The following is a 24740-nucleotide window of genomic DNA, read 5'->3' as shown; positions in this document are numbered from 1 at the left end:
ATATATATATATATATTTTTTTTTTTTTAATTTGCCAAAAGGGGTTAAAAGGTGGGAAAAAAATGACACGTGGCTGTCATTGGCCAGCGATGACGTCATAGATTCAAAGAGAAACCATCAAATATTTGGGAGGCAAAAGTGTCTCTAAACTTTTGACCGCCACTCTTCATTCAGATATTGTTTGTGTTCCTTTAATTTTTTTTATTTGCCAAAAGGGGTTAAAAGGTGGAAAAAAATTACACATGCCTGTCATTGGCCAGCGATGATGTCATAGATTCAAAGAAAAACCATCAAATATTTGGAGGCAAAAGTGTCTCTAAACTTTTGACCGCCACTCTTCATTCAGATATTGTTTGTGTTCCTTTATTTTTTTAAATTTTATTTGCCAAAAGGGGTTAAAAGGTGGAAAAAATGACACATGCCTGTCATTGGCCAGCGATGACGTCATAGATTCAAAGAGAAACCATCAAATATTTGGAGGCAAAAGTGTCTCTAAACTTCATTCAGATATTTTTTTTTAATTTTTTTTTTTTTTTTGCCAAAAGGGGTTAAAAGGTGGGAAAAAATGTGTCATTGGCCAGCGATGACATCATCATAAATGTAATTGTACACATTGCTAGGCAGTACAAAAAAAGTATAAACAATGGAGATTGTTATCGGCATGTTCCAAATCAGTCATCAAACGTGATACATATGAATTTATGTAAATATCATTATTTATTCACAGGGTTTTTTTTGTACTTGTTGGGGGGAAAAAACAGCATTTGATGTATTTTCGACTATTTTTGTCAACTGTTTTGTGTCTACAAGCCAATAAATCAATAAGAAAGTGACAGTTAAAGCCAATAAATCAATAAGAAAGTGATAGTTAAAGCAAGGCTACGTCACAATCGTCATCGTAAATAACAAGGACAACAAAAAAAGAGCTGGTTGCCATGGTGACCGGCTGACTTACAGTACGCACGCCGGCGCCCTCTAGTGGTAATCAGGAACACCCGCCATGGTTTTACATGGAGACAAGATGACGTCACAGCAATATGCGCTTGGAATCGGCCAGGAAGTCACGTGGTTTAGTCGACAATTTCTGTTGCAACTCACCTCAGACCGACGCCGCGAGTCGATTCGGGAAACTTCGAGGCCGAAGTTTAGCATGCTAGCATCCATGCTAACGCTGCTGTTGGGGGGGAAGTGTGTGTTAATCAACAGAAGCTTTTTTACGTAATCATACTTTCATTTTTATGAATCGCTCCTCTTATTGTGGCAGGATCGTCCCTTCAAATATCCGTAGGATCGATACCAAGGGTGACGATATCTCACTTTTTTTTATATATATATATAAATTATTTTGCTCTATTGACTTAGTTTTGACAAAAAAGATTTTTAAAAAAAGAAGAAAAAAAAAAGCAGTATCGGTATCACATCGATACCAGGGGGAAATTATCTCACTTTTTTTAAATATAAATGATTTTGCGACCCCGTAAGAGACAGGCGGTAAAAAAAAAAGAAAAATGGATGGATGGATGAATTTTGCATTATCGACTTAGTTATGATTAAACATAAAAAAACAATAACAAAAAGACAAACAAACAAAACAGTATCTGCCTTGGATCGATACCAGGGTGACTATATCTCTCTTTTTTAATATAAATGATTTTGCACTATTGACTTAGTTTTGATTAAAAAAATAACAATAATTTTTTTTTTTAAACGTATCGGCATCGGATCGATACCAGGGTGACTATATCTAACTTTTTTAATATAAATGATTTTGCACTATCTTTTTTTATATAAATGATTTTGCACTATTGACTTAGTTTTGACAAAAAAAGATCAAATAAAATAAAAAGCAATATCGGCATCGGATCGATACCAGGTGGAAAATATCTAAAAAAAAAAGTAATATATCAATCAATCAATCAATCAATGTTTATTTATATAGCCCTAAATCACAAGTGTCTCTGATTTTGCGACCCCGAAAGGGACAAGCGGTAGAAAATGGATGGATGGATGGATTTTGCACTATTGACTTAGTTTTGACAAAAAAAGATAAAATAAAATAAAAAGCATCGGATCGATACCAGGGGAAAAATATCTAACTTTTTAAATATAAATTATTTTGCGACCCCGAAAGGGACAAGCGGTAGAAAATAGATGGATGGATCGATGGACATACTTTTTAATTAAACATAAAAAAATTTAAAAAATAAAATTAAAAAAATAACAGCATCAGCATCGGATCGATACCAGGGTGACTATATCTCACTTTTTTAATATAATTGATTTTGCACTATTGACTTAGTTTTGATTAAAAAAATAACAATAATATATATATTTTTAAACGTATCGGCATCGGATCGATACCAGGGTGACGATATCTCACTTTTTTAATATAAATGATTTTGGACTATTTTTTTTTTTTATATAAATGATTTTGCTCTATTGACCTAGTTTTGACAAAAAAAGATTTAAAAAAATAAAAAGCAGTATCGGCATCGGATCGATACCAAGGGGAAAATAAATCTCACTTTTTTAATATAAATGATTTTGCGACACCGTAGTAGAGAAGCGGTAAAAAATAAATAAATGGATGGATGGATGGATTTTGCACTATTGACTTAGTTTTGAATAAAAAAAAAAAACAAAAAAAAACAAACAAACAAACAAAAAAAACCAGTATCGGCCTCGGATCGATACCAGGGTGACGACATCTCACTTTTTTTTTTAATATAAATGATTTTGCACTAGTGATTTAGTTTTGATTTAAAATAATAATAATTAAAAAAACACCCAAAAAACAGTATCGGGCTTGGATCGATACCAGGGTGACTATATCTCAGTTTTTTCATATAAATGATTTTGCACTATTGACTTAGTTTTGATTAAAAAAATAATGATAATTTAAAAAAAAACAAAAAAACCAGTATCGGCCTCAGATCGATACCAGAGTGACTATATCTCACTTTTTTCATATAAATGATTTTGCACTATAGACTTTGTTTTGATTAAAAAAAGAATAATAATTAAACAAACAAACAAAACAGTATCGGCATCGGATCGATACCAGGGTGACAATATATCTCACTTTTTTAATATAAATGATTTTGCACTATTTTTTTTTAATATATAAATGATTTTGCTCTATTGACCTAGTTTTGACAAAAAAAGATTTAAAAAAATAAAAAGCAGTATCGGCATCGGATCGATACCAGGGGGAAAATGTCTCACTTTTTTAATATAAATGAATTTGCGACACCGTAAGAGACAAGCGGTAAAAAATAAATGAATGGATGGATGGATGGATTTTGCACTATTGACTTAGTTTTGAATAATAATAATAATAATAATAAAAAAACAAACAAACAAAAAAACAGTATTGGCCTCGGATCGATACCAGGGTGACGACATCTCACTTTTTTAATATAAATGATTTTGCACTAGTGATTTAGTTTTGATATAAAAAAATAATAATAATTTTAAAAAAACACCCAAAAAACAGTATCGGCCTTGGATCGATACCAGGGTGACTTTATCTCACTTTTTTCATATAAATGATTTTGCACTATTGACTTAGTTTTGATTTAAAAAATAATGATAATTAAAAAAAATTTAAAAATAAAAAACAGTATCGGCCTCGGATCGATACCAGGGTGACTGTGTCTCACTTTTTTCATATAAATGATTTTGCACTAGTGATTTAGTTTTGATTTAAAAAAAAAAAAAATTTTTTTAAAAAACACCCAAAAAACAGTATCGGCCTTGGATCGATACCAGGGTGACTATATCTCACTTTTTTCATATGAATGATTTTGCACTATTGACTTAGTTTTGATTAAAAAAAGAATAATAATTAAACAAACAAACAAAAACAGTATCGGCCTCGGATCGATACCAGGGTGACAATATATCTCACTTTTTTCATATAAATGATTCAGCGCCCCCCGCCACCCCGAACGGGACAAGCGGTAGAAAATGGATGGATGGATGGATTTTGCACTATTGACTTAGTTTAGACAAAAAAAGATAAAATAAAATAAAAAGAATCGGATCGATACCAGGGGGAAAATATCTAACTTTTTTAATATAAATGATTTTGCGACCTCGAAAGGGACAAGCGGTAGAAAATGGATGGATCGATCGATGGACTTACTTTTTAATTAAACATAAAAAAATTACAAAAATACAATTACAAAAATAACAGCATCGGCCTCGGATCGATACCAGGGTGAGTATATCTCACTTTTTTAATATAAATTATTTTGCACTATAGACTTAGTTTTGATTAAAAAAATAATAATAATATTTTTTTTTAAAAACGTATCGGCATCGGATCGATACCAGGGTGACGATATCTCACTTTTTTTAATATAAATGATTTTGCACTATTTTTTTTAATATATAAATGATTTTGCTCTATTGACCTAGTTTTGACAAAAAAAGATTTAAAAAAAATAAAAAGCAGTATCGGCATCGGATCGATACCAGGGGGAAAATGTCTCACTTTTTTAATATAAATGATTTTGCGACACCGTAAGAGACAAGCGGTAAAAAATAAATAAATGGATGGATGGATGGATTTTGCACTATTGACTTAGTTTTGAATAAAAAAAAACAATAATAATAATTAAAAAAAAAACAGTATCGGCCTCGGATCGATACCAGGGTGACGACATCTCACTTTTTTAATATAAATGATTTTGCACTAGTGATTTAGTTTTGATTTAAAAAAATAAATAAAAAAAACACCCACAAAACAGTATCGGCCTTGGATCGATACCAGGGTGACTATATCTCACTTTTTTCATATGAATGATTTTGCACTATTGACTTAATTTTGATTAAAAAAATAATGATAATTAAAAAAAACAAAAAAACAAACAGTATCGGCCTCGGATCGATACCAGGGTGACTACATTTCACTTTTTTTTAATATAAATGATTTTGCACTAGTGATTTAGTTTTTACGGAGCCCCTAAAGGGACATGGGAATTTTTTTTTTTTTAGACATGTATCTCGTGGCCACGAGAAACTTTTTATTAAAAAAAAAAAAAAAAAAAAAGATTAATTTTTTTTTTTTTTTTTTTTTTTTTTAATAAAAAGTTTCTCGTGGCCACGAGAAAGCATTGGATGCGTGCTGATGTGTGTTAAAATGGCAGTTTAAGAGTTAATATGGCTGTATTTCCAGATAGGACTTTCCCCCATGTGTGTTGTGGCAAAATGTGAATGCTTGATTAGTAGGTGTGAGACAAACACTTTATCTTCCTGGTTATTGTAACGCTACGTGTTTGACATTATATAAGACGTTATCATGCCCGGGAAAGGACAGTTTTCCTCTTCTGTGGCTGTGGGGGGTGGGCGTGGCTTGCGGACCTGCAGTGAAGCGGAGTGTGTCAGTTAGTCCGATGTTGATGTGATCAAACTTCTTTCTTGCTTGGAAGATACACACACAATTGTAACTGTTATTTCTTCCTGCAAATAATAAATATGTACAACGTGTTTGGATGTATTCATTTATGTAAAATTGTCATTAAATGTAATATTGCCTGACAAAAAGTGATACGACGTACGTAATATTTTGATATTTACACATCGCATATTTACACACGCGCATCTGACTAGAATACCCTTATGTGCATTACATATATCAACATCAACTACCTACTGTACTGTTTACTTGTTGAAATACCCTTTTTAGAGCAAATATCTACCCACATAATTTATATGTGTATATATAATATATATATATGTGTATGTATGTATATGCATATATATATATATATATATATATATATATATATATATATATATATATATATATATATATATATATATATATGCATATGTATATATATATACGTGTATGTATGTATATGCATATATATATATATATATATATATATATATATATATATATATATATATATATATATATATATATATATGCATATGTATATATATATACGTGTATGTATGTATATGCATATATATATATATATATATATACATATATATATATATATATATATATATATATGCATATACATACATACACGTATATATATATATATATATATATATATATATATATATATATATATATATATATATATATGCATATATATATATATATATATATATATATATATATATATATATATATATATATATATATATATATATATGCATATACATACATACACATATATATATATTATATATACACATATAAATTATGTGGGTAGATATTTGTTCTAAAAAGGGTATTTCAACAAGTAAACAGTACAGTAGGTAGTTGATGTTGATATATGTAATGCACATAAGGGTATTCTAGTCAGATGCGCGTGTGTAAATATGCGATGTGTAAATATCAAAATATTACGTACGTCGTATCACTTTTTGTCAGGCAATATTACATTTAATGACAATTTTACATAAATGAATACATCCAAACACGTTGTACATATTTATTATTTGCAGGAAGAAATAACAGTTACAATTGTGTGTGTATCGTCCAAGCAAGAAAGAAGTTTGATCACATCACCATGGGACTAACTGACACACTCCGCTTCACTGCAGGTCCGCAAGCCACGCCCACCCCCCACAGCCACAGAAGAGGAAAACTGTCCTTTCCCGGGCATGATAACGTCTTATATAATGTCAAACACGTAGCGTTACAATAACCAGGAAGATAAAGTGTTTGTCTCACACCTACTAATCAAGCATTCACATTTTGCCACAACACACATGGGGGAAAGTCCTAATTGGAAATACAGCCATATTAACTCTTAAACTGCCATTTTAACACACACTAAACCATCAGCACGCATCCAATGCTTTCTCGTGGCCACGAGAAAGTTTCTCGTGGCCACGAGAAAGTTTCTCGTGGCCACGAGAAAGTTTCTCGTGCGCACGAGAAAAAAAAAAAAAAAAATTTTTTTTTTTTTTTTTTTTTTTTTTTTAATAAAAAGTTTCTCGTGGCCACGAGAAACTTTCTCGTGGCCACGAGATACTTTCTCGTGGCCACGAGATACTTTCTCGTGGCCACGAGATACATGTCTAAAAAAAAAAAAATTCCCATGTCCCTTTAGGGGCTCCGTAAGTTTTGATATAAAAAAAAATTTTTTTTTTTTAAAAAACACCCAAAAAACAGTACCGGCCTTGGACCGATACCAGGGTGACTATATCTCACTTTTTTCATATAAATGATTTTGCACTATTGACTTAGTTTTGATTTTAAAAAATGATAATTTAAAAAACCCAAAAAAACAGTATCGGCCTCGGATCGATACCAGGGTGACTGTATCTCACTTTTTTCATATAAATGATTTTGCACTATTGACTTTGTTTTGATTAAAAAAAAGAATAATAATTAAACAAACAAACAAAAACAGCATCGGCATTGGATCGATACTAGGGTGACGATATCTCACTTTTTTAATATAAATGATTCAGCGCCCCACGCCACCCCGGACGGGACAAGCGGTAGAAAATGGATGGCGGCTCAGTCGGCACAATTTTACTGTAAAAACAAAAGTGGCACTGTTTTGCCATGTACAGTAATGCACTGTAAAAAACAACAACAACTGACAGCTCAGTTGCCAGAATTTTACTGTAAAAATGACAATGGCACTGTCTTACTGTATTGTACTGTTTTACAGTATTGTACTGTTTTACAGTATTGTACTGTCTTACTGTATTGTACTGTTTTACAGTATTGTACTGTCTTACTGTATTGTACTGTTTTACAGTATTGTACTGTTTTACTGTATTGTACCGTTTTACAGTATTGTACTGCAAAATAAGGGCCACAGATTTTATGGTAGAAAAAAACGGGAAGGTCTGTCGCAGGATTTTACTTTGAAAATACACAAGTAGCGTTCCTACATTTACAGTAATGCACGGTGTACAGTATGTCTGTGATATTAGGGTACTTACTGTACATAAACACTGCAACACGCACTGTAGTCGTGTCATTTAATACTCATACAGAGGATCAGAAAACACAAAAGCAAACATTTGAAATACGTTCATCAGCACCAAGGATTTTCCAAAATAAAATAGACTTGTGTGACATCGGAGTACACTTGGTAAGTACACTGCAAAATATGCAATGCAATTATTTCGATGCGGGTACTTAATAATAAAGTTTAGACGTATTCTTTCACATATATCATCCTACATACAGTATAGGAGTGTATTATTGTACACAAAGTACTATAGGAGTGTATTATTGTACACAGTACTATAGGAGTGTATTATTGTACACAGTACTGTAGGTGAACTGTATATTACTGTATATACAGTACTGTAGATCTACTGTTTATCATTGTACAATACTGTACACTATTGTACAGTATTGTATGAGTACACTATTTTACATATAGTATTGTAGTTGTATTGTATATTACTGTACATACAGTAATGTAGAAGTGTATTATTGTACATGCAGTACTGTAGCTGTACTGTATATCATTGTACATACTGTACTTTAGGAGTACATTATTGTACAGAGTACTATAGGAGTGTACATACAGTACTATAGTTGTAACGTATATTATTATATTATTGTTCAAACAGTAATGCAGGTGTACTGTATATTATTGTACATACAGTACTATAAGAGTGTGTGATTGTACATACAATACTGTAGTTGTTCTGCATATTATTGTACATCGAGTACTATAGGAGTGTGTTATTGTACATATAGTACTGTGAGGGTACAGTATGTTATTGTACACAAAGAACTGTAGTTGTACTGTACATTGTTGTACATCGAGTACTATAGGAGTATATTATTGTACATGCAGTACTGTGGGCGTACTGTATATTATTATTATACATACAGTACTATATTAAAGTACTGGAGGTTATAAAATCTGCATGCAGCCGTGCTGCAGATGAGGTCAACATCTGGACGGGTGTAATAAAGATGTGCGAGTAGAGTCTCTGTCTGTGTAAAATCTTTGTGTCTCCTAGTGGATAAGATCAAAGATGTGAAATGTCCTGATAACAAAGTGAAAGTAAAAAAAAAAAAAGAGATACAAAGTCCCATACACAAAATGAAAGTAAAAAAAAGTTATGATGTTCAGTAAACAAAGGGAAAGTTTTAAAAAAAGATGTGAATTGTCCTGTTAGCAAAGTGAAAGTAAAAAAAGTTGTGATGTTCTGTAAACAAAGTGAAAGTTAAAAAGATGTGAAATGTCCTGTTAACAGAGTGAACGTTAAAAAAAAAGAAAAAGTTGTGATGTTACGTAAACAAAGTGAAAGTTTAAAAAAAGTGAAATGTCCTGTAAAGAAAGTGAAAGAAAGAAAAAGTTGTGATGTTCAGTAAACAAAGTGAAAGTAAAAAAAAAGAAGTGAAATGTCCTACTAACAAAGAGAAAGTAAAAAAAAGATTTGATGTCCTGTTAACAAAGTGAAAGTAAACAAAGATGTGAAATATATGCTAAGAAAGTGAAAGTAAAAAAAAAATAATTTGATGTCTTGTTAACAAAGTGAAAGTTAAAAAAAAGAGATGCAAAGTCCCATACACAAAATGAAAGTAAAAGAAAGTTGTGATGTTCAGTAAACAAAGTGAAAGTTTAAAAAAAAGATGTGAATTGTCCCGTTAGCAAAGTGAAAGTAAAACAAGTTGTGATGTTCTGTACACAAAGTGAAAGTTAAAACGATGTTAAATGTCCTGTTAACAGAGTGAAAGTAAAAAAATAAAAAAAGTTGTTATGTTATGTAAACAAAGTGAAAGTTTAAAAAAAGTGAAATGTCCTGTTAACAACGTGAAAGAAAGAAAAAGTTGTGAGATTCTGTAAACAAAGTGAAAGTAAAAAAAAGATTTGATGTCCTGTTAACAAAGTGAAAGTAAATAAAGATGTGAAATATATGCTAAGAAAGTGAAAGTAAAAAAATAATAATTTGATGTTCTGTTAACAAAGTGAAAGTAAAAAAAAAAGTGATGTTCTGTAAACAAAGTGAAAGTAAAGAAAGATGTGATATTCTGTAAACAAAAAAAGTGAAATGACTTGTTAATAAAAGTGAAAGTAATAAGATATGTGATGTTCTGTAAACAAAGTGAAAGTAAAAAAAAAAAAGTGAAATGTTCTGTTAAAATGAAAGTTTAAAAAAGATTTGACGTTCTGTAAAACAAAGTGAAAGTAAAAAAAAAAAGAAAAGTGAAATGTCCCGTTAACGGACTGAAAGTAAAAAAGATTGGATGTTCTGTTAACGAAGTGAAAGTAAAAAAATAAAAAAAAGGTTGTGATTGTCCTTCAAACCTTCCCGCCTTCTAGAACTTGCTCTGCTTGAGCTTGTCGATGTGGTAACACAGCTTGAGGGCGGGGCCTAACTTCAGGCCCAAGTATTTCATCATCATGTCGCTCTTCAGCAGCAGCAGGGCGTGGCCGTCAATCTCCTGCAGGGCGGGGCAAACATGGAGCGTCCTGATTGGTCGACGCTCCTGACAACAAGCGTCCTGATTGGAGGAGCTTACGTGTTTCCTGAAGACGTCGGCGTGAGGACCCAAGGCCTGAGGGTCGGCGTCCTTCATGAACCAGACCACATCGTCCACGGTCCAAGAGGACGGCTCTTTACTGGCCGGACCCTTGGACTCCTGGGACTCTGCAGGGTAACATCCTGGGTTGGAAACACAACCATTATACTGCTCCTGTCACATATACAGGATCTTTGACTAGCAGTTTGACAACAAGGCCTTATAAAGTGCTCCTGTCACATATACAGGATCTTTGACTAGCAGTTTGACAATAAGGCCTTATAAAGTGCTCCTGTCACACATACAGGATCTTTGACTAGTAGTTTGACAATAAGGCCTTATAAAGTGCTCCTGTCACATATACAGGATCTTTGACTAGCAGTTTTACAATTAGACCTTATAAAGTGCTCCTGTCACACATACAGGATCTTTGACTAGCAGTTTTACAACAAGGCCTTATAAAGTGCTCCTGTCACATATACAGGATCTTTGACTAGCAGTTTTACAATAAGGCCTGATAAAGTGCTCCTGTCACATATAGATGATCTTTGACTAGCAGTTTGACAATAAGGCCTTATAAAGTGCTCCTGTCATATATACAGGATCTTTGACTAGCAGTTTTACAATAAGGCCTTATAAAGTACTCCTGTCACATATACAGGATCTTTGACTAGCAGTTTTACAATAAGGGCTTATAAAGTGCTCCTGTCACATATACAGGATCTTTGACTAGCAGTTTTACAATAAGGGCTTATAAAGTGCTCCTGTCACATATACAGGATCTTTGACTAGCAGTTTTACAATAAGGCCTGATAAAGTGCTCCTGTCACATGTAGAGGATCTTTGACTAGCAGTTTGACAATAAGGCCTTATAAAGTGCTCCTGTCACACATACAGGATCTTTGACTAGCAGTTTTACAATAAGGCCTTATAAAGTGCTCCTGTCACATGTAGAGGATCTTTGACTAGCAGTTTTACAACAAGGCCTCATAAAGTGCTCTTGTCACATATACAGGATCTTTGACTAGCAGTTTTACAATAAGGGCTTATAAAGTGCTCCTGTCACATATAGAGGATCTTTGACTAGCAATTTTACAATAGGGCCTTGAAAAAATGCTCTACTGTCACATATACAGGATCTTTGACCAGCAGTTTTACAATAAGGCCTTATTGTCCTAATTAGAGGATCTTTGAACACATTTGTTTTCTGTACGTCCTTAAAAACAGCAAAGTGCTCCTGTCACATATAGAGGATCTTCGACTAGCGGTTTTACAGTAGGTCCTTGAGTAATAGAAAAGAGCGCTCCTGTTATTTTGAGGATCTTTGACAGGCATATTTTCAGTAGGGCCTTAAAAACAACAAATTGAGGATCTTTGACTAGCTTTTTTTGAGCTTGGTCCTTAAGAAACAGAAGAGCGTTCCTGTTATTAAGGAGGATCTTTGACTAGCGCTTTTACAATAGGGCCTTAAAAACAGCAAAGTGCTCCTGTCACGTCTTAAGCATCTTTGACTAGAGTTTTTTTCTAACAGGAACTAGAAAAATGCTTCGGTCACGTATAGAGGATCTTTGACTAGCAGTTTTACAATAAGGCCCTAAAAAAGTGCTCCTGACAAATATAGAGGATCTTCGACTAGCAGTTTTACAATAGGTCCTTAAACACGTGCTGCTGTCATATATAGAGGATCTTTGACTAGCGGTTTTACAATAGGGCCTTAAAAGAATCCTACTGTCAAATATAGAGGATCTTTGACAAGCATTTTTTACAGTAGAACTTTAAGAAATAGAAGAGTGCTCTTGTCATATAGAGGATCTTTGACTAGCGGTTTTAGAGTAGGTCCTTAAAAAGTGCTCTTGTCATATATAGAGGATCTTTCACCATCGGTTTTACAAAAGGGCCGTAAATAGTGCTACTGTCACATATAGAGGATCTTTGACAATCTTAATCTGCAATCATTTTTGCAGCAGGACTGAAGAAACTGAAGAGTGCTTCTGTAATATAGAAGATCTTTGACTAGTGGTTTTACAGTAGGACTTAAAGAACAGAAGACTGCTCCTGTTATATAGACAATCTTTGACTAGCGGTTTTACAAAAGGACTTAACGAAACATAGGAGTACTCCTGTTGTATAGAGGATCTTTGACTAGCGGTTTTACAAAAGGACATTACGAAACATAGAAGTACTCCTGTTGTACAGAGGATCTTTGACTATTGGTTTTACAGTACAACTTTAAGGAACAGAAGACTGCTCCTGTTATAAAGACAATCTTTGACTACCGGTTTTACAGTAGGACTTTAAGAAACAGAAGACGGCTCCTGTTATATAGAGGATCTTTGACTACTGGTTTTACAGTACAACTTTAAGGAACAGAAGTCGGCTCCTGTCATATAGAGGATCTTTGACTACTGGTTTTACAGTAGGACTTTAAGAAACAGAGGTGTGCTCCTGTTATACAGAGGATCTTTGACTACTGGTTTTACAGTACAACTTTAAGAAACAGAGGTGTGCTCCTGTTGTATAGAGGATCTTTGACTAGTGGTTTTACAGTAAAACTTTAGGAAACACAAAAGTGCTCCTGTTGTTTTCAGGATCTTTGACTAGCGGTTTTACAGTAAAACTTTAGGAAACACAAAAGTGCTCCTGTTGTTTTGAGGATCTTTGACTAGTGGTTTTACAGTAAAACTTTAAGAAACAGAAGACTGCTCCTGTAACAGAGGATCTTTGACTAGTGGTTTTACAGTAAAACTTTAGGAAACACAAAAGTGCTCCTGTTGTTTTCAGGATCTTTGACTAGCGGTTTTACAGTAAAACTTTAAGAAACAGAAGACTGCTCCTGTAGCAGAGGATCTTTGACTAGTGGTTTTACAGTGGGACTTTGAGAAGCAGAGGAGTGCTCCTGTAACAGAGGATCTTTGACTAGTGGTTTTACAGTAAAACTTTAGGAAACACAAAAGTGCTCCTGTTGTTTTCAGGATCTTTGACTAGCGGTTTTACAGTAAAACTTTAAGAAACAGAAGACTGCTCCTGTTATATAGAGGATCTTTGACTACTGGTTTTACAGTAGGACTTTAAGAAACAGAAGATGGCTTCTGTTATACAGAGGATCTTTGACTACTGGTTTTACAGTACAACTTTAAGGAACAGAAGTCAGCTCCTGTTATATAGAGGATCTTTGACTACTGGTTTTACAGTACAACTTTAAGAAACAGAGGTGTGCTCCTGTTGTATAGAGGATCTTTGACTAGCGGTTTTACAGTAAAACTTTAGGAAACACAAGAGTGCTCCTGTTGTTTTGAGGATCTTTGACTAGCGGTTTTACAGTAGGACTTTAAGAAACAGAAGACTGCTCCTGTAACAGAGGATCTTTGACTAGTGGTTTTACAGTAAAACTTTAGGAAACACAAAAGTGCTCCTGTTGTTTTCAGGATCTTTGACTAGCGGTTTTACAGTAAAACTTTAAGAAACAGAAGACTGCTCCTGTAACAGAGGATCTTTGACTACTGGTTTTACAGTAGGACTTTAAGAAACAGAAGATGGCTCCGGTTGTACAGAGGATCTTTGACTACTGGTTTTACAGTAGGACTTTAAGAAACAGAGGTGTGCTCCTGTTGTATAGAGGATCTTTGACTAGCGGTTTTACAGTAAAACTTTAGGAAACACAAGAGTGCTCCTGTTGTTTTGAGGATCTTTGACTAGCGGTTTTACAGTAAAACTTTAAGAAACAGAAGACTGCTCCTGTAACAGAGGATCTTTGACTAGTGGTTTTACAGTAAAACTTTAGGAAACACAAAAGTGCTCCTGTTGTTTTCAGGATCTTTGACTAGCGGTTTTACAGTAAAACTGTAAGAAACAGAAGACTGCTCCTGTAGCAAAGGATCTTTGACTAGTGGTTTTACAGTAGGACTTTGAGAAGCAGAGGAGTGCTCCTGTAACAGAGGATCTTTGACTAGTGGTTTTACAGTAGGACTTTGAGAAGCAGAGGAGTGCTCCTGTAACAGAGGATCTTTGACTAGCGGTTTTACAGTAGGATTTTAAGAAACAGAGAAGTGCTCGTGTTACATTGAGGATCTTTGACTAGCATTTTTGCAGTAGGTCCATAGGTAACGTAAGAGCTCCGGTTTGATATAGAGGATCTTTGATAAATGTTTATTTTGTGATGACCTCTCACCTGTCCTGTTTCCTTCTAAGAAAGTGTCGGGGCCGGCGGACGTCTGCCTGCAGGGGCCCACGGGTGTGGGGCCGCTGGGGAACTGCTGCAAAGAGCGGAAGCCGTAGGCGGACTTTGGCGAGTAGGAGGAGCTTATGGAGCTGAAGGCGGACTCGCCGTGGTCCACCGGGTAGCGCTTGACGTCTGCCTGCTCGTGGCGGTAGTCGTCTGCCGGAGACGTTTCAGCTGCAGGCCAGACACAGGCATTGTGGAGGATCTTGGACTGGCAGTTTTACAATAAGGCCTTATAAATTGCTCCTGTCACATATACAGGATCTTTGACAAGCAGTTTTACAATAAGGCCTTATAAAGTGCTCCTGTCACATATATAGGATCTTTGACTAGCAGTTTTAAACTAAGGGCTTTAAAAGTTCTCCTGTCATATTTACAGGATCTTTGACTGGCAAATTTACAATAAGGTTTTAAAAAGTGCTCCTGTCACATATAAAGAATCTTTGACAAGCAGTTTTACGATAAGGCCTCATAAAGTGCTCCTGTCACATATAGGATCTTTGCCTATCAGTTTTACAATGAGGCCTTATGAAGTGCTCCTGACACATATACAGGATCTTTGACAAGCATTTTACAATAAGGTCTTAAAAAGTGCCCTTGTCACATATAAAGGATCTTTGACTAGCAGTTTTACAATAAGGCCCTATAAAGTGCTCCTGTCACATATAGAGGATCTTTGACTAGCAGTTTTACAATGAGGCCTTATAAAGTGCTCCTGTCACATATACAGGGTCTTTGACTAGCAGTTTTACAATAAGGCCCTATAAAGTGCTCCTGTCACATATAGAGGATCTTTGACTAGCCGTTTTACAATAAGGCCTTATAAAGTGCTCCTGTCACATGTACAGGATCTTTGACTAGCAGTTTTACAATAAGGCCCTATAAAGTGCGCCTGTTACATATAGAGGATCTTTGACTAGCCGTTTTACAATAAGGCCTTATAAAGTGCTCCTGTCACATATAGAGGATCTTTGACAAGCAGTTTTACAACAAGGCCTTATAAAGTGCTCCTGTCACATATACAGGATCTTTGACGAGCAGTTTTACAATAAGGACTTATAAAGTGCTCCTGTCACATATACAGGATCTTTGACTAGCAGTTTGACAATAAGGCCTTATAAAGTGCTCCTGTCACATTTACAGGATCTTTGACTAGCAGTTTTACAATAAATCCTTATAAAGTGCTCCTGTCACATATAGAGGATCTTTGACTAGCCATTTTACAATAAGACCTTATAAAGTGCTCCTGTCACATATACAGGATCTTTGACAAGCAGTTTTACAATAAGGCCTTATAAAGTGCTCCTGTCACATATACAGGATCTTTGACAAGCAGTTTTACAATAAGGCCTTATGAAGTGCTCCTGTCACATATACAGGATCTTTGACGAGCAGTTTTACAATAAGGACTTATAAAGTGCTCCTGTCACATATACAGGATCTTTGACTAGCAGTTTGACAATAAGGCCTTATAAAGTGCTCCTGTCACATTTACAGGATCTTTGACTAGCAGTTTTACAATAAATCCTTATAAAGTGCTCCTGTCACATATAGAGGATCTTTGACTAGCCATTTTACAATAAGACCTTATAAAGTGCTCCTGTCACATATACAGGATCTTTGACAAGCAGTTTTACAATAAGGCCTTATAAAGTGCTCCTGTCACATATACAGGATCTTTGACAAGCAGTTTTACAATAAGGCCTTCTGAAGTGCTCCTGTCACATATAGAGGATCTTTGAGTACCGTCAGACAGGTAGGAGGTGCGTCGGCTGATGACTGGCTGGTCGCTGAAGAGGTTCTCACAGTGCAAGCTGCGACATAGTTTCTTGAGGAAGCGCAGCACGTAGTCGATGCTGTTGACCACCGGCAGGCTGAGGAGGTGCTGCTTACCATCAAAGGTGGCTGAAACACAGGCGGGGCCTTGTAAAGTGCTCCTGTCACATATAGAGGATCTTTGACCGGCAGTTTTACAACAAGGCCTTATAAAGTGCTCCTGTCACATATAGAGGATCTTTGACTAGCAGTTTTACAATAAGGCCTTATAAAGTGTTCCTGTCACATATAGAGGATCTTTGACCAGTAGTTTTACAACAAGGCCTTGTAAAGTGCTCCTGTCACATATAGATGATCTTTGACTAGCAGTTTTACAATAAGGCCTTATAAAGTGTTCCTGTCACATATAGAGGATCTTTGACCAGCAGTTTTACAATAAGGCCTTGTAAAGTGCTCCTGACACATATAGAGGATCTTTGACCAGTAGTTTTACAACAAGGCCTTGTAAAGTGCTCCTGTCACATATAGATGATCTTTGACTAGCAGTTTTACAATAAGGCCTTATAAAGTGTTCCTGTCACATATAGAGGATCTTTGACCAGTAGTTTTACAATAAGGCCTTGTAAAGTGCTCCTGTCACATATAGAGGATCTTGGACTGTCAGTTTTGTGGCTGGTGAGTACCTGAGATCTTCTCCCCGCCGTAGCCCTGCGTGAGGAGTGCAAAGACGGTCTTCTGCTGGAAGGCGCTGTCGATGCAGCCTTGGACCGCCTGCTGCAGGACCACCGAGGGTCTGTCGGGTCCAAAGTGGTCCGGCAGCTGCTGGATCTTCTTCCTGTCCAGGTTGGGACCCGTGTTGGCCTGCTTGTTGATGTAGATGCACACTGGCACACACACACACACACACACACACACACACACACACACACACACACACACACACACACACACACACACACACACACACACACACACACACACACACACACACACACACACACACACACACACACACACACACACACACACACACACACACATTCTTGTATTTGTTACCTTCTTCAGACCTACAAAAAATGTATTTGTTTTTTAATCTTCATTATTAACTTCCAGTTATTACAGTATGTCTCTATATACATATTTATTTATTTTTTTATAAATAATTTTGGCCAGAGGGGGCGCATTTCAATGTCTTACACACACTTGTAATTTCATATGTTGGCCAGAGGGGGAGCACTTTTAAAAGCGACACACAGTCAATGTGAAAACTCCCTCTTTAGGACCAGCCTTTCTAGATATATAAAGAAGTGTATTTACAACATTAATAATATATACATACTATGCACATATACAAAAAAGCTTGTTGTAAAAAATGAGTTGCAATTTCACAAGAAAAAGGTCGCAATTTCACAAGAAAAAGGTCATAATTTCACAAGAAAAATGTAGAATTTTGGCAGTATTATTAAAAAAAGTTGTTGGAACACAGCAAGTTTTTAATTGTGACGAAAGTGGACTTTTCTGGAAAAAGATGCCAGAGCAGACTTATTTCACAGCAGAGGAGAAAACTACCTCTCGTTCAGGGTTAGGGTTAGGTTTGGAGACATACACAGTTAGAGACTGTGTATGTGTAAGTGATATGCAACTAACCCCAACCCTAACTCTAACCAAAACCTAACCCCAACCCTAACCCTAACCCTAACCCCTATCCTAACCCTAACCCTAACCAAAACCTAACCCCAACCCCTAATCCTAACCCTAACCAAAATCTAACCCCAACCCTAACCCATAAACCTAACCCTAACCCAAACCTAACCCCAACCCTAACCGCTAATCCTAACCCTAACCAAAACCTAACCCCAACTCTAACGCCTAATCCTAACCCTAACCCTAACCCTAACCCCAAACCTAACCCTAACCCAAACCTAAATCTAACCCAAACCTAACCCCAACCCCAAACCTAATCCTAACCCTAACCCCTAATCCTTACCCTAACCAAAACCTAACCTTAACCCTAACCCCAACCATAACCCCTAATCCTAACCCCAACTCTAACCCCAAACCTAACCCTAACCCTAACCCTAACCCTAACCAATCCTAGCCCCCAACCCTAACCCTTACCCAAACCTAACCCCTAATTCTAACCCTAACCAAAACCTAACCCCAACCCTAACCGCTAACCCTAACCCTAAACCCAACCCCAACGCTAATCCTAACCCTAACCAACTATTTTTCTTTATACCTAACCCTAACCCCAACCCTAAGCTTAACCCTAATCTTAACCCTAACCCCAACCCTAACCCTAACCCTAACCAAATATTTTTCTTTATACCTAACCCCAACCCCAACCCTAACCAACTATTTTTCTTTATACCTAACCCTAACCTTAACCCCAACCCCAACCCCAACCCTAACCCTAACCCCAACACCTAACCCTAACCCTAACCCTAACCCCCTAACCCTAACCATAACACAAACCTAACCCTAACCCTAACCTAACCCCAACCCTAACCGCTAACCCTAACCCTAACCCTAAACCCAACCCCAACGCTAATCCTAACCCTAACCCTAACCAACTCTTTTTCTTTATACCTAACCCTAACCCCAACCCTAAGCTTAACCCTAACCTTAACCCTAACCCCAACCCCAACCCTAACCCTAACCCTAACCAAATATTTTTCTTTATACCTAACCCTAACCTTAACCCTAACCCCAACCCCAACCCCAACCCAATATTTTTCTTTATACCTAACCCTAACCTTAACCCCAACCCCAACCCCAACCCTAACCCTAACCCTAACCCTAACCCCAACCCTAGCCCTAACCCTAACCCTATCCCAACCCTAACCCTAACCCTAACCCTAAACCCAACCCCAACCCTAACCATTTTTTCTTTATACCTAACCCTAACCTTAACCCCAACCCCAACCCTAACCCAACCCTAACCCAATCCTAACCCTAACCCCTAATCCTAACCCTAACCCTAACCTAACCCCCAAACCTAACACGGCCCCTTCCGCTCCCCCCCTCCCTTCCTTCTCTCCCTTTGTCTGCTTATTCATCTTTGCTGATAATGTGTTGACGTTTTTTAAAAGTTTATTATTGTAGCAATATGGTTCAGGATTTCTGTGATTTCTGATCGCTTGTGAGGGCACCAAAAGGACTCCTGTGTGTGGGCAGAGCAGCGCATACAGGACAGTTCAGCTGGTTGTTTCTTTTTGGCTAGTTGACAAATAGAAGTCGATCCTTCACCCTTGTTTGATACACAGTCGTGTATCGCACTTTATATCGTCTTCAAAGTGTACGAAACTTCACTAGAATACAGACTTTTATCGAGGCTGGAACCAATTATTCATATTTACATTGTTTCTTACGGAGACTTTTGCTTCACAAGACAAACTTTTCTACAAAACCTAAAAGCAGTGAAGTTGTCACGTTGTGGAAATGCTAAATAAAAAGAGAATACAACAAATCCTTTTCAACTTATATTCAATTAAATAGACTGCAAGGACAAAATATTTCATGTTCACACTCAGAAACTTTATTTTTTGGCAAATAATAACGAACTTAGAATTTAATGGCGGCAACACATTACAGAAAAGTGGTCAGAGGGGCATTTTTACCACTGTGTTACATGGCCTTTCCTTTTAACAACACTCAGTTTGCAGGCCAGTCTAGTACCTGCACTCTTTTACTACGAAGCCACGCTGTTGTAACACGTGGCTTGGCATTGTCTTGCTGAAATAAGCAGGGGCGTCCATGATAACAACATATGTTGCTCCAAAAGCTGTATGTACCTTTCAGCATTATAATAATAATAATAGATTTGATTTGTAAAAAGCACTTTATATTGAGTAAACAATCTCAAAGTGCTACAGTGTATTCAAAATAATAATAATAATAAATAAATAAATAAAAAGATAATAAATAAAAATAAATACTGGAACAGCCAAATAGCTATAACTAGTATGCATATATCTAAAAAAAGGCTTTTTAAAAAAAAAAAAAAAAAAAGGGCTTTTAAGCCTTTTTTAAAAGCATCCACAGTCTGTGGTGCCCTCAGGTGGTCGGGGAGAGCGTTCCACAGACTGGGAGCCCACAGACTGGGAGCGGCGGATGGTGCCTTCACAGATGTGTAAGTTACCCATGCCTTGGCCACTAATACACCCCCATACCATCACACGTGCTGCCATTTACACTTTTCACCCTAGAACAGTCCGGGTGGTTCTTTTCTTCTTTGTTCCGGAAGACACAACGTCCGCAGTTTCCAAAAACCATTTGAAACGTGGACTCGTCAGACCACAGAACACTTTCCCGCTTTGCGTCAGTCCATCTTAGATGAGCTCGGGCCCGGCGAAGCCGGCGGCGTTTCCGGGTGTTGTTGATAAACGGCGTTCACGTTGCATAGGAGAGTTTTAACTTGCACTTACAGATGTAGCGACCGACTGCAGTTACCGATAGTGGTTTTTCGGAAGTGTTCCTGAGCCCATGTGGTGATATCCTTTACACACTGATGTGGCTTTTTGATGCAGGGATCCGAGGTGTGTAATATCATGGCTTACGTGCGGCGATTTCTCCAGATTCTCCGAACCTTTTGATGATATTACGGAGCGTAGATGGTTGAAATCCCTCAATTCCTTGTTGAGAAATGTTGTTCTTCAACAATTTGCTCGGGCGTTTGTTGACAAAGTGGTGACCCTCGCCCCCGTCCTTGTTGGTGAACGACTGAGCATTTCACGGAAGCTGCTTTTATACCCAATCATGGCACCCACCTGTTCCCAATTAGCCCGTTCACCTGTGGGATGTTCCAAAATAAGTCTTTGATGAGCCTTCCTCAACTTTCTCACTCTTTTTTGCCACTTGTGCCAGCTCTTTTGAAACATGTCGCAGGCGTCAAAGTCCAAATGAGCTAATAATTGCGAAAAATAACCAGTTTGAACGTTAAATATCTCGTCTTTGCAGTCTATTCCAGTGTTTTTCAACCACTGTGCTGCGGCGTGGGAGATGATCTAATTTCACCTATTTGGGTTAAAAATATTTTTTGCAAAGCAGTAATTATAGTCTGCAAATGATGTGTTGTTGTTGAGTGTCGGTGCTGTCTAGAGCTGGGCAGAGTAACCGTGTAATACTCTTCCATATCAGTAGGTGGCAGCCGGTAGCTAATTGCTTTGTAGATGTGGGAAACAGCGGGAGGCAGTGTGCAGGTAAAAAGGTGTCTAATGCTTAAACCAAAAATAAACAAAAGGTGAGTGCCCCTAAGAAAAGGCATTGAAGCCTAGGGAAGGCTATGCAGAACCAAACTAAAACTGAACTGGCTACAAAGTAAACAAAAACAGAATGCTGGACGACAGCAAAGACTTACTGTGGAGCAAAGACGGTACATCCGAACATGACATGACCATCAACAATGTCCCCACAAGGAAGGATAAAAACAAGTGAAATATTCTTGACCGCTAAAACAAACGAGGATCCAGACGAGGTGGTTCGGGCATCTGGTCAGGATGCCACCCGAACGCCTCCCTAGGGAGGTGTTTAGGGCACGTCCGACCGGTAGGAGGCCACGGGGAAGACCCAGGTCACGTTGGGGAAGACTATGTCTCCCGGCTGGCCTGGGAACGCCTCGGGATCCCCCGGGAGGAGCTGGCTGGGGAGAGGGAAGTCTGGGCTTCCCTGCTTAGGCTGCTGCCCCCGCGACCCGACCTCGGATAAGCGGAAGAGGATGGATGGATGCTAAAACAAAGTAGATGCGGGAAATATCGCTCAAAGGAAGACATGAAACTGCTACGGGAAAATACCAAGCCTATTATCGAATCCTCTTATCGAACCGATTCCTTATCGATTCTCTTATGGAGTCCAGATCGGTTGTTGTATATGGGAAAAAACACAATATTTGGTTTAACAAAAGCTCACTTTTATTATATAATAAAAAAATAAAATCTAATAAATAAATAAATATTGACTGTTACCCACCTAAAAAAAAAAAAAAAAAAAAAAAAAATATTGACTGTTGTTACCCAAAGTATATTAAGTGGGATTTTTCAGAGAAACAAATATATACAGTATCACAAAAACAACCTGTCCCTGTGATCACTATAGGTGTATAAATAATACTAGTGTTAAATAAAATCACCATCATCAATCAATTGGGCACAAAACTGAAAATAATACAGCTCTCCAAAAAGTGCACTTCTACTGCTATTGGAACATAACTGTTTGTTATGATGCTTTGGCATTTTTTGCACTTTATTTCTTTATTGAAAGAAAAATTCTATGAAGAGAAAAGTTCTTAGCAAACGTGGCTACAATGCTAAAAAAAAAACAAAAGTTAAAGCTAAAAAAAGAAACACACTTTATTGAGTTAACATTATTTCTTTATAGGAGGGAAAAATGTCATGAGCGAGAGAATATAACAACCACACTACCCAGCATGCAACGGGAGTGACGAGCATGCGCATGCCACGCTGTGAAAGTAAACGTCAAGAACTCAGCCGACACGCCTCGTCTGCATTATTTATAATTAGACAGACAACACATCTACAGTGTGATTTTGTTTTGTTTACAAGGAAAGAAAAACAAAAGTTAAAAAAGGGAGATATGTTGTATATATATGTATGTGCTGCAGTGTTGTATATATATGTATGTGCTGCAGTGTTGTATATATATATATGTGCTGCAGTGTTGTATATATATGTATGTGCTGCGGTTGTTTTAAGAAGGTTGCGACAGCTGCCGTAAAGGAGGTGCGTTGCTAGCCTGGTTGCTATGTTTCCGGTTGGTGGTAAAAGTGTCCGTCATGTGTTTGTAGTCTGCTAAAATCTCTCAGTAAAGTTATTCGATGGATTATACCTTTTGTTTTGAACTTTATTACACCTTGGAGCGCTTTTTCCCGTCCATTGTTTTCCTGCTTTCCCTATCTGCGCCTAATGACTGAGCTTTTTTTGTTTTTGTTTGTTTTGTTGTTGTTGTTGTTGTTGTTGTTGTTGTTGTTGTTGTTGTTGTTGTTTGCTCCATGCTTTTTTAACCTGTAAAGCACTTTGGTTCAATCTAAAAAGTTGTTGAAAATGTGCTATATAAATAAAGTTGACTTGACTTGACTTGACTACGTGACGTCATTTATTGTGATGTCCCACGGAGCATTTCTGGACGGGACGGGATTGGAATAAAGAATCAACTGTTTTCCTTTACTATAGTGGTCTCGATAACGGGCTACCGGTTCTCAAAAAAGGGATTCGAGTCCGAGGACTCGGTTCTTTTCTTATCAAACAACCGGGGAAAACCGGTTTCGAGTATCATCCCTAGTGACAGTACACCTACACTACCGTTCAAAAGTTTGGGGTCACATGGAAATGTCCTTATTTTTGAAGGAAAAGCACTGTACTTTTCAATGAAGATAACTTTAAACTAGTCTTAACTTGAAAGAAATACACTCTATACATTGCTAATGTGGTAAATGACTATTCTAGCTGCAAATGTCTGGTTTTTGGTGCAATATCTACATAGGTCCATTTCCAGCAACTATCACTCCAGTGTTCTAATGGTACAATGTGTTTGCTCATTGGCTCAGAAGGCTAATTGATGATTAGAAAACCCTTGTGCAATCATGTTCACACATCTGAAAACACTTTAGCTCGTTACAGAAGCTACAAAACTGACCTTCCTTTGAGCAGATTGAGTTTCTGGAGCATCACATTTGTGGGGGTCAATTAAACGCTCCAAATGGCCAGAAAAAGAGAACTTTCATCTGAAACGCGACAGTCTATTCTTGTTCTTAGAAATGAAGGCTATTCCACAAAATTGTTTGGGTGACCCCAAACTTTTGAACGGTAGTGTACTTTGAGACAAGAGCTATAGTGATGCATGCTTGGTTGTGGTTTGAAGTCATATCCGACACTTGCGACTTTTTACTGTCGACTGAGTTTTGTTTTTTTTAATGATTTCCGCAGGTGGTGTGGCCTCCGCATTTTTTCAACGCAAAAAAAAATGTGCCTCGGCTCCAAAAAAGGTTGAAAAACACCTCAGAAGTTGAAAAGGATTTGTGGTGTTCTCTTGTTATTGAGCTTTTACACGACGTGACAACTTGCCTGTTTAAGAGTAAAAAAGCGTCCTACCTGTGAGCACCTGGGGCGCGGCCGAGTGCGGGACGGTGGCGGCGTCCTGAGGGATGGAGCTCATGTCGGGCTCGGGGGTGCTGCTGGGCGGGGAGATGGCCAGGGGGGTCATCACCATCCTGGCCTTCAGCTGCGGCGGGAGGGGAGACGGCTAATTAAC

The 24740-nt window shown here is 37.2% G+C and overlaps 1 protein-coding gene across 1 annotated transcript in view; it reads right to left on the bottom strand.

Annotated features, from left to right (window-relative positions):
• Positions 1 to 10175: 10175 nt before the first annotated feature.
• Positions 10176 to 24740, bottom strand: part of LOC133645861 (sex comb on midleg-like protein 4) — a 14862-nt gene continuing 297 nt past the window's right edge. The window contains exons 2-7 of the mRNA XM_062040778.1: positions 24581 to 24710; positions 17159 to 17359; positions 16446 to 16604; positions 14649 to 14873; positions 10481 to 10623; positions 10176 to 10402 (exon numbers count right to left, since the gene is read on the bottom strand). Of these exons, the coding sequence (XP_061896762.1) occupies positions 10277 to 10402; positions 10481 to 10623; positions 14649 to 14873; positions 16446 to 16604; positions 17159 to 17359; positions 24581 to 24710 (984 nt within the window). The 3' untranslated portion in view covers positions 10176 to 10276. The remainder of the gene's footprint in view (positions 10403 to 10480; positions 10624 to 14648; positions 14874 to 16445; positions 16605 to 17158; positions 17360 to 24580; positions 24711 to 24740) is intronic.

The sequence above is a fragment of the Entelurus aequoreus genome, linkage group LG03 (assembly GCF_033978785.1).
Source record: "Entelurus aequoreus isolate RoL-2023_Sb linkage group LG03, RoL_Eaeq_v1.1, whole genome shotgun sequence".
Lineage (NCBI taxonomy): Eukaryota > Metazoa > Chordata > Actinopteri > Syngnathiformes > Syngnathidae > Entelurus > Entelurus aequoreus.
Note: the sequence above shows the minus strand (reverse complement) of the source record. Positions and strands in the feature narration are given on the sequence as shown.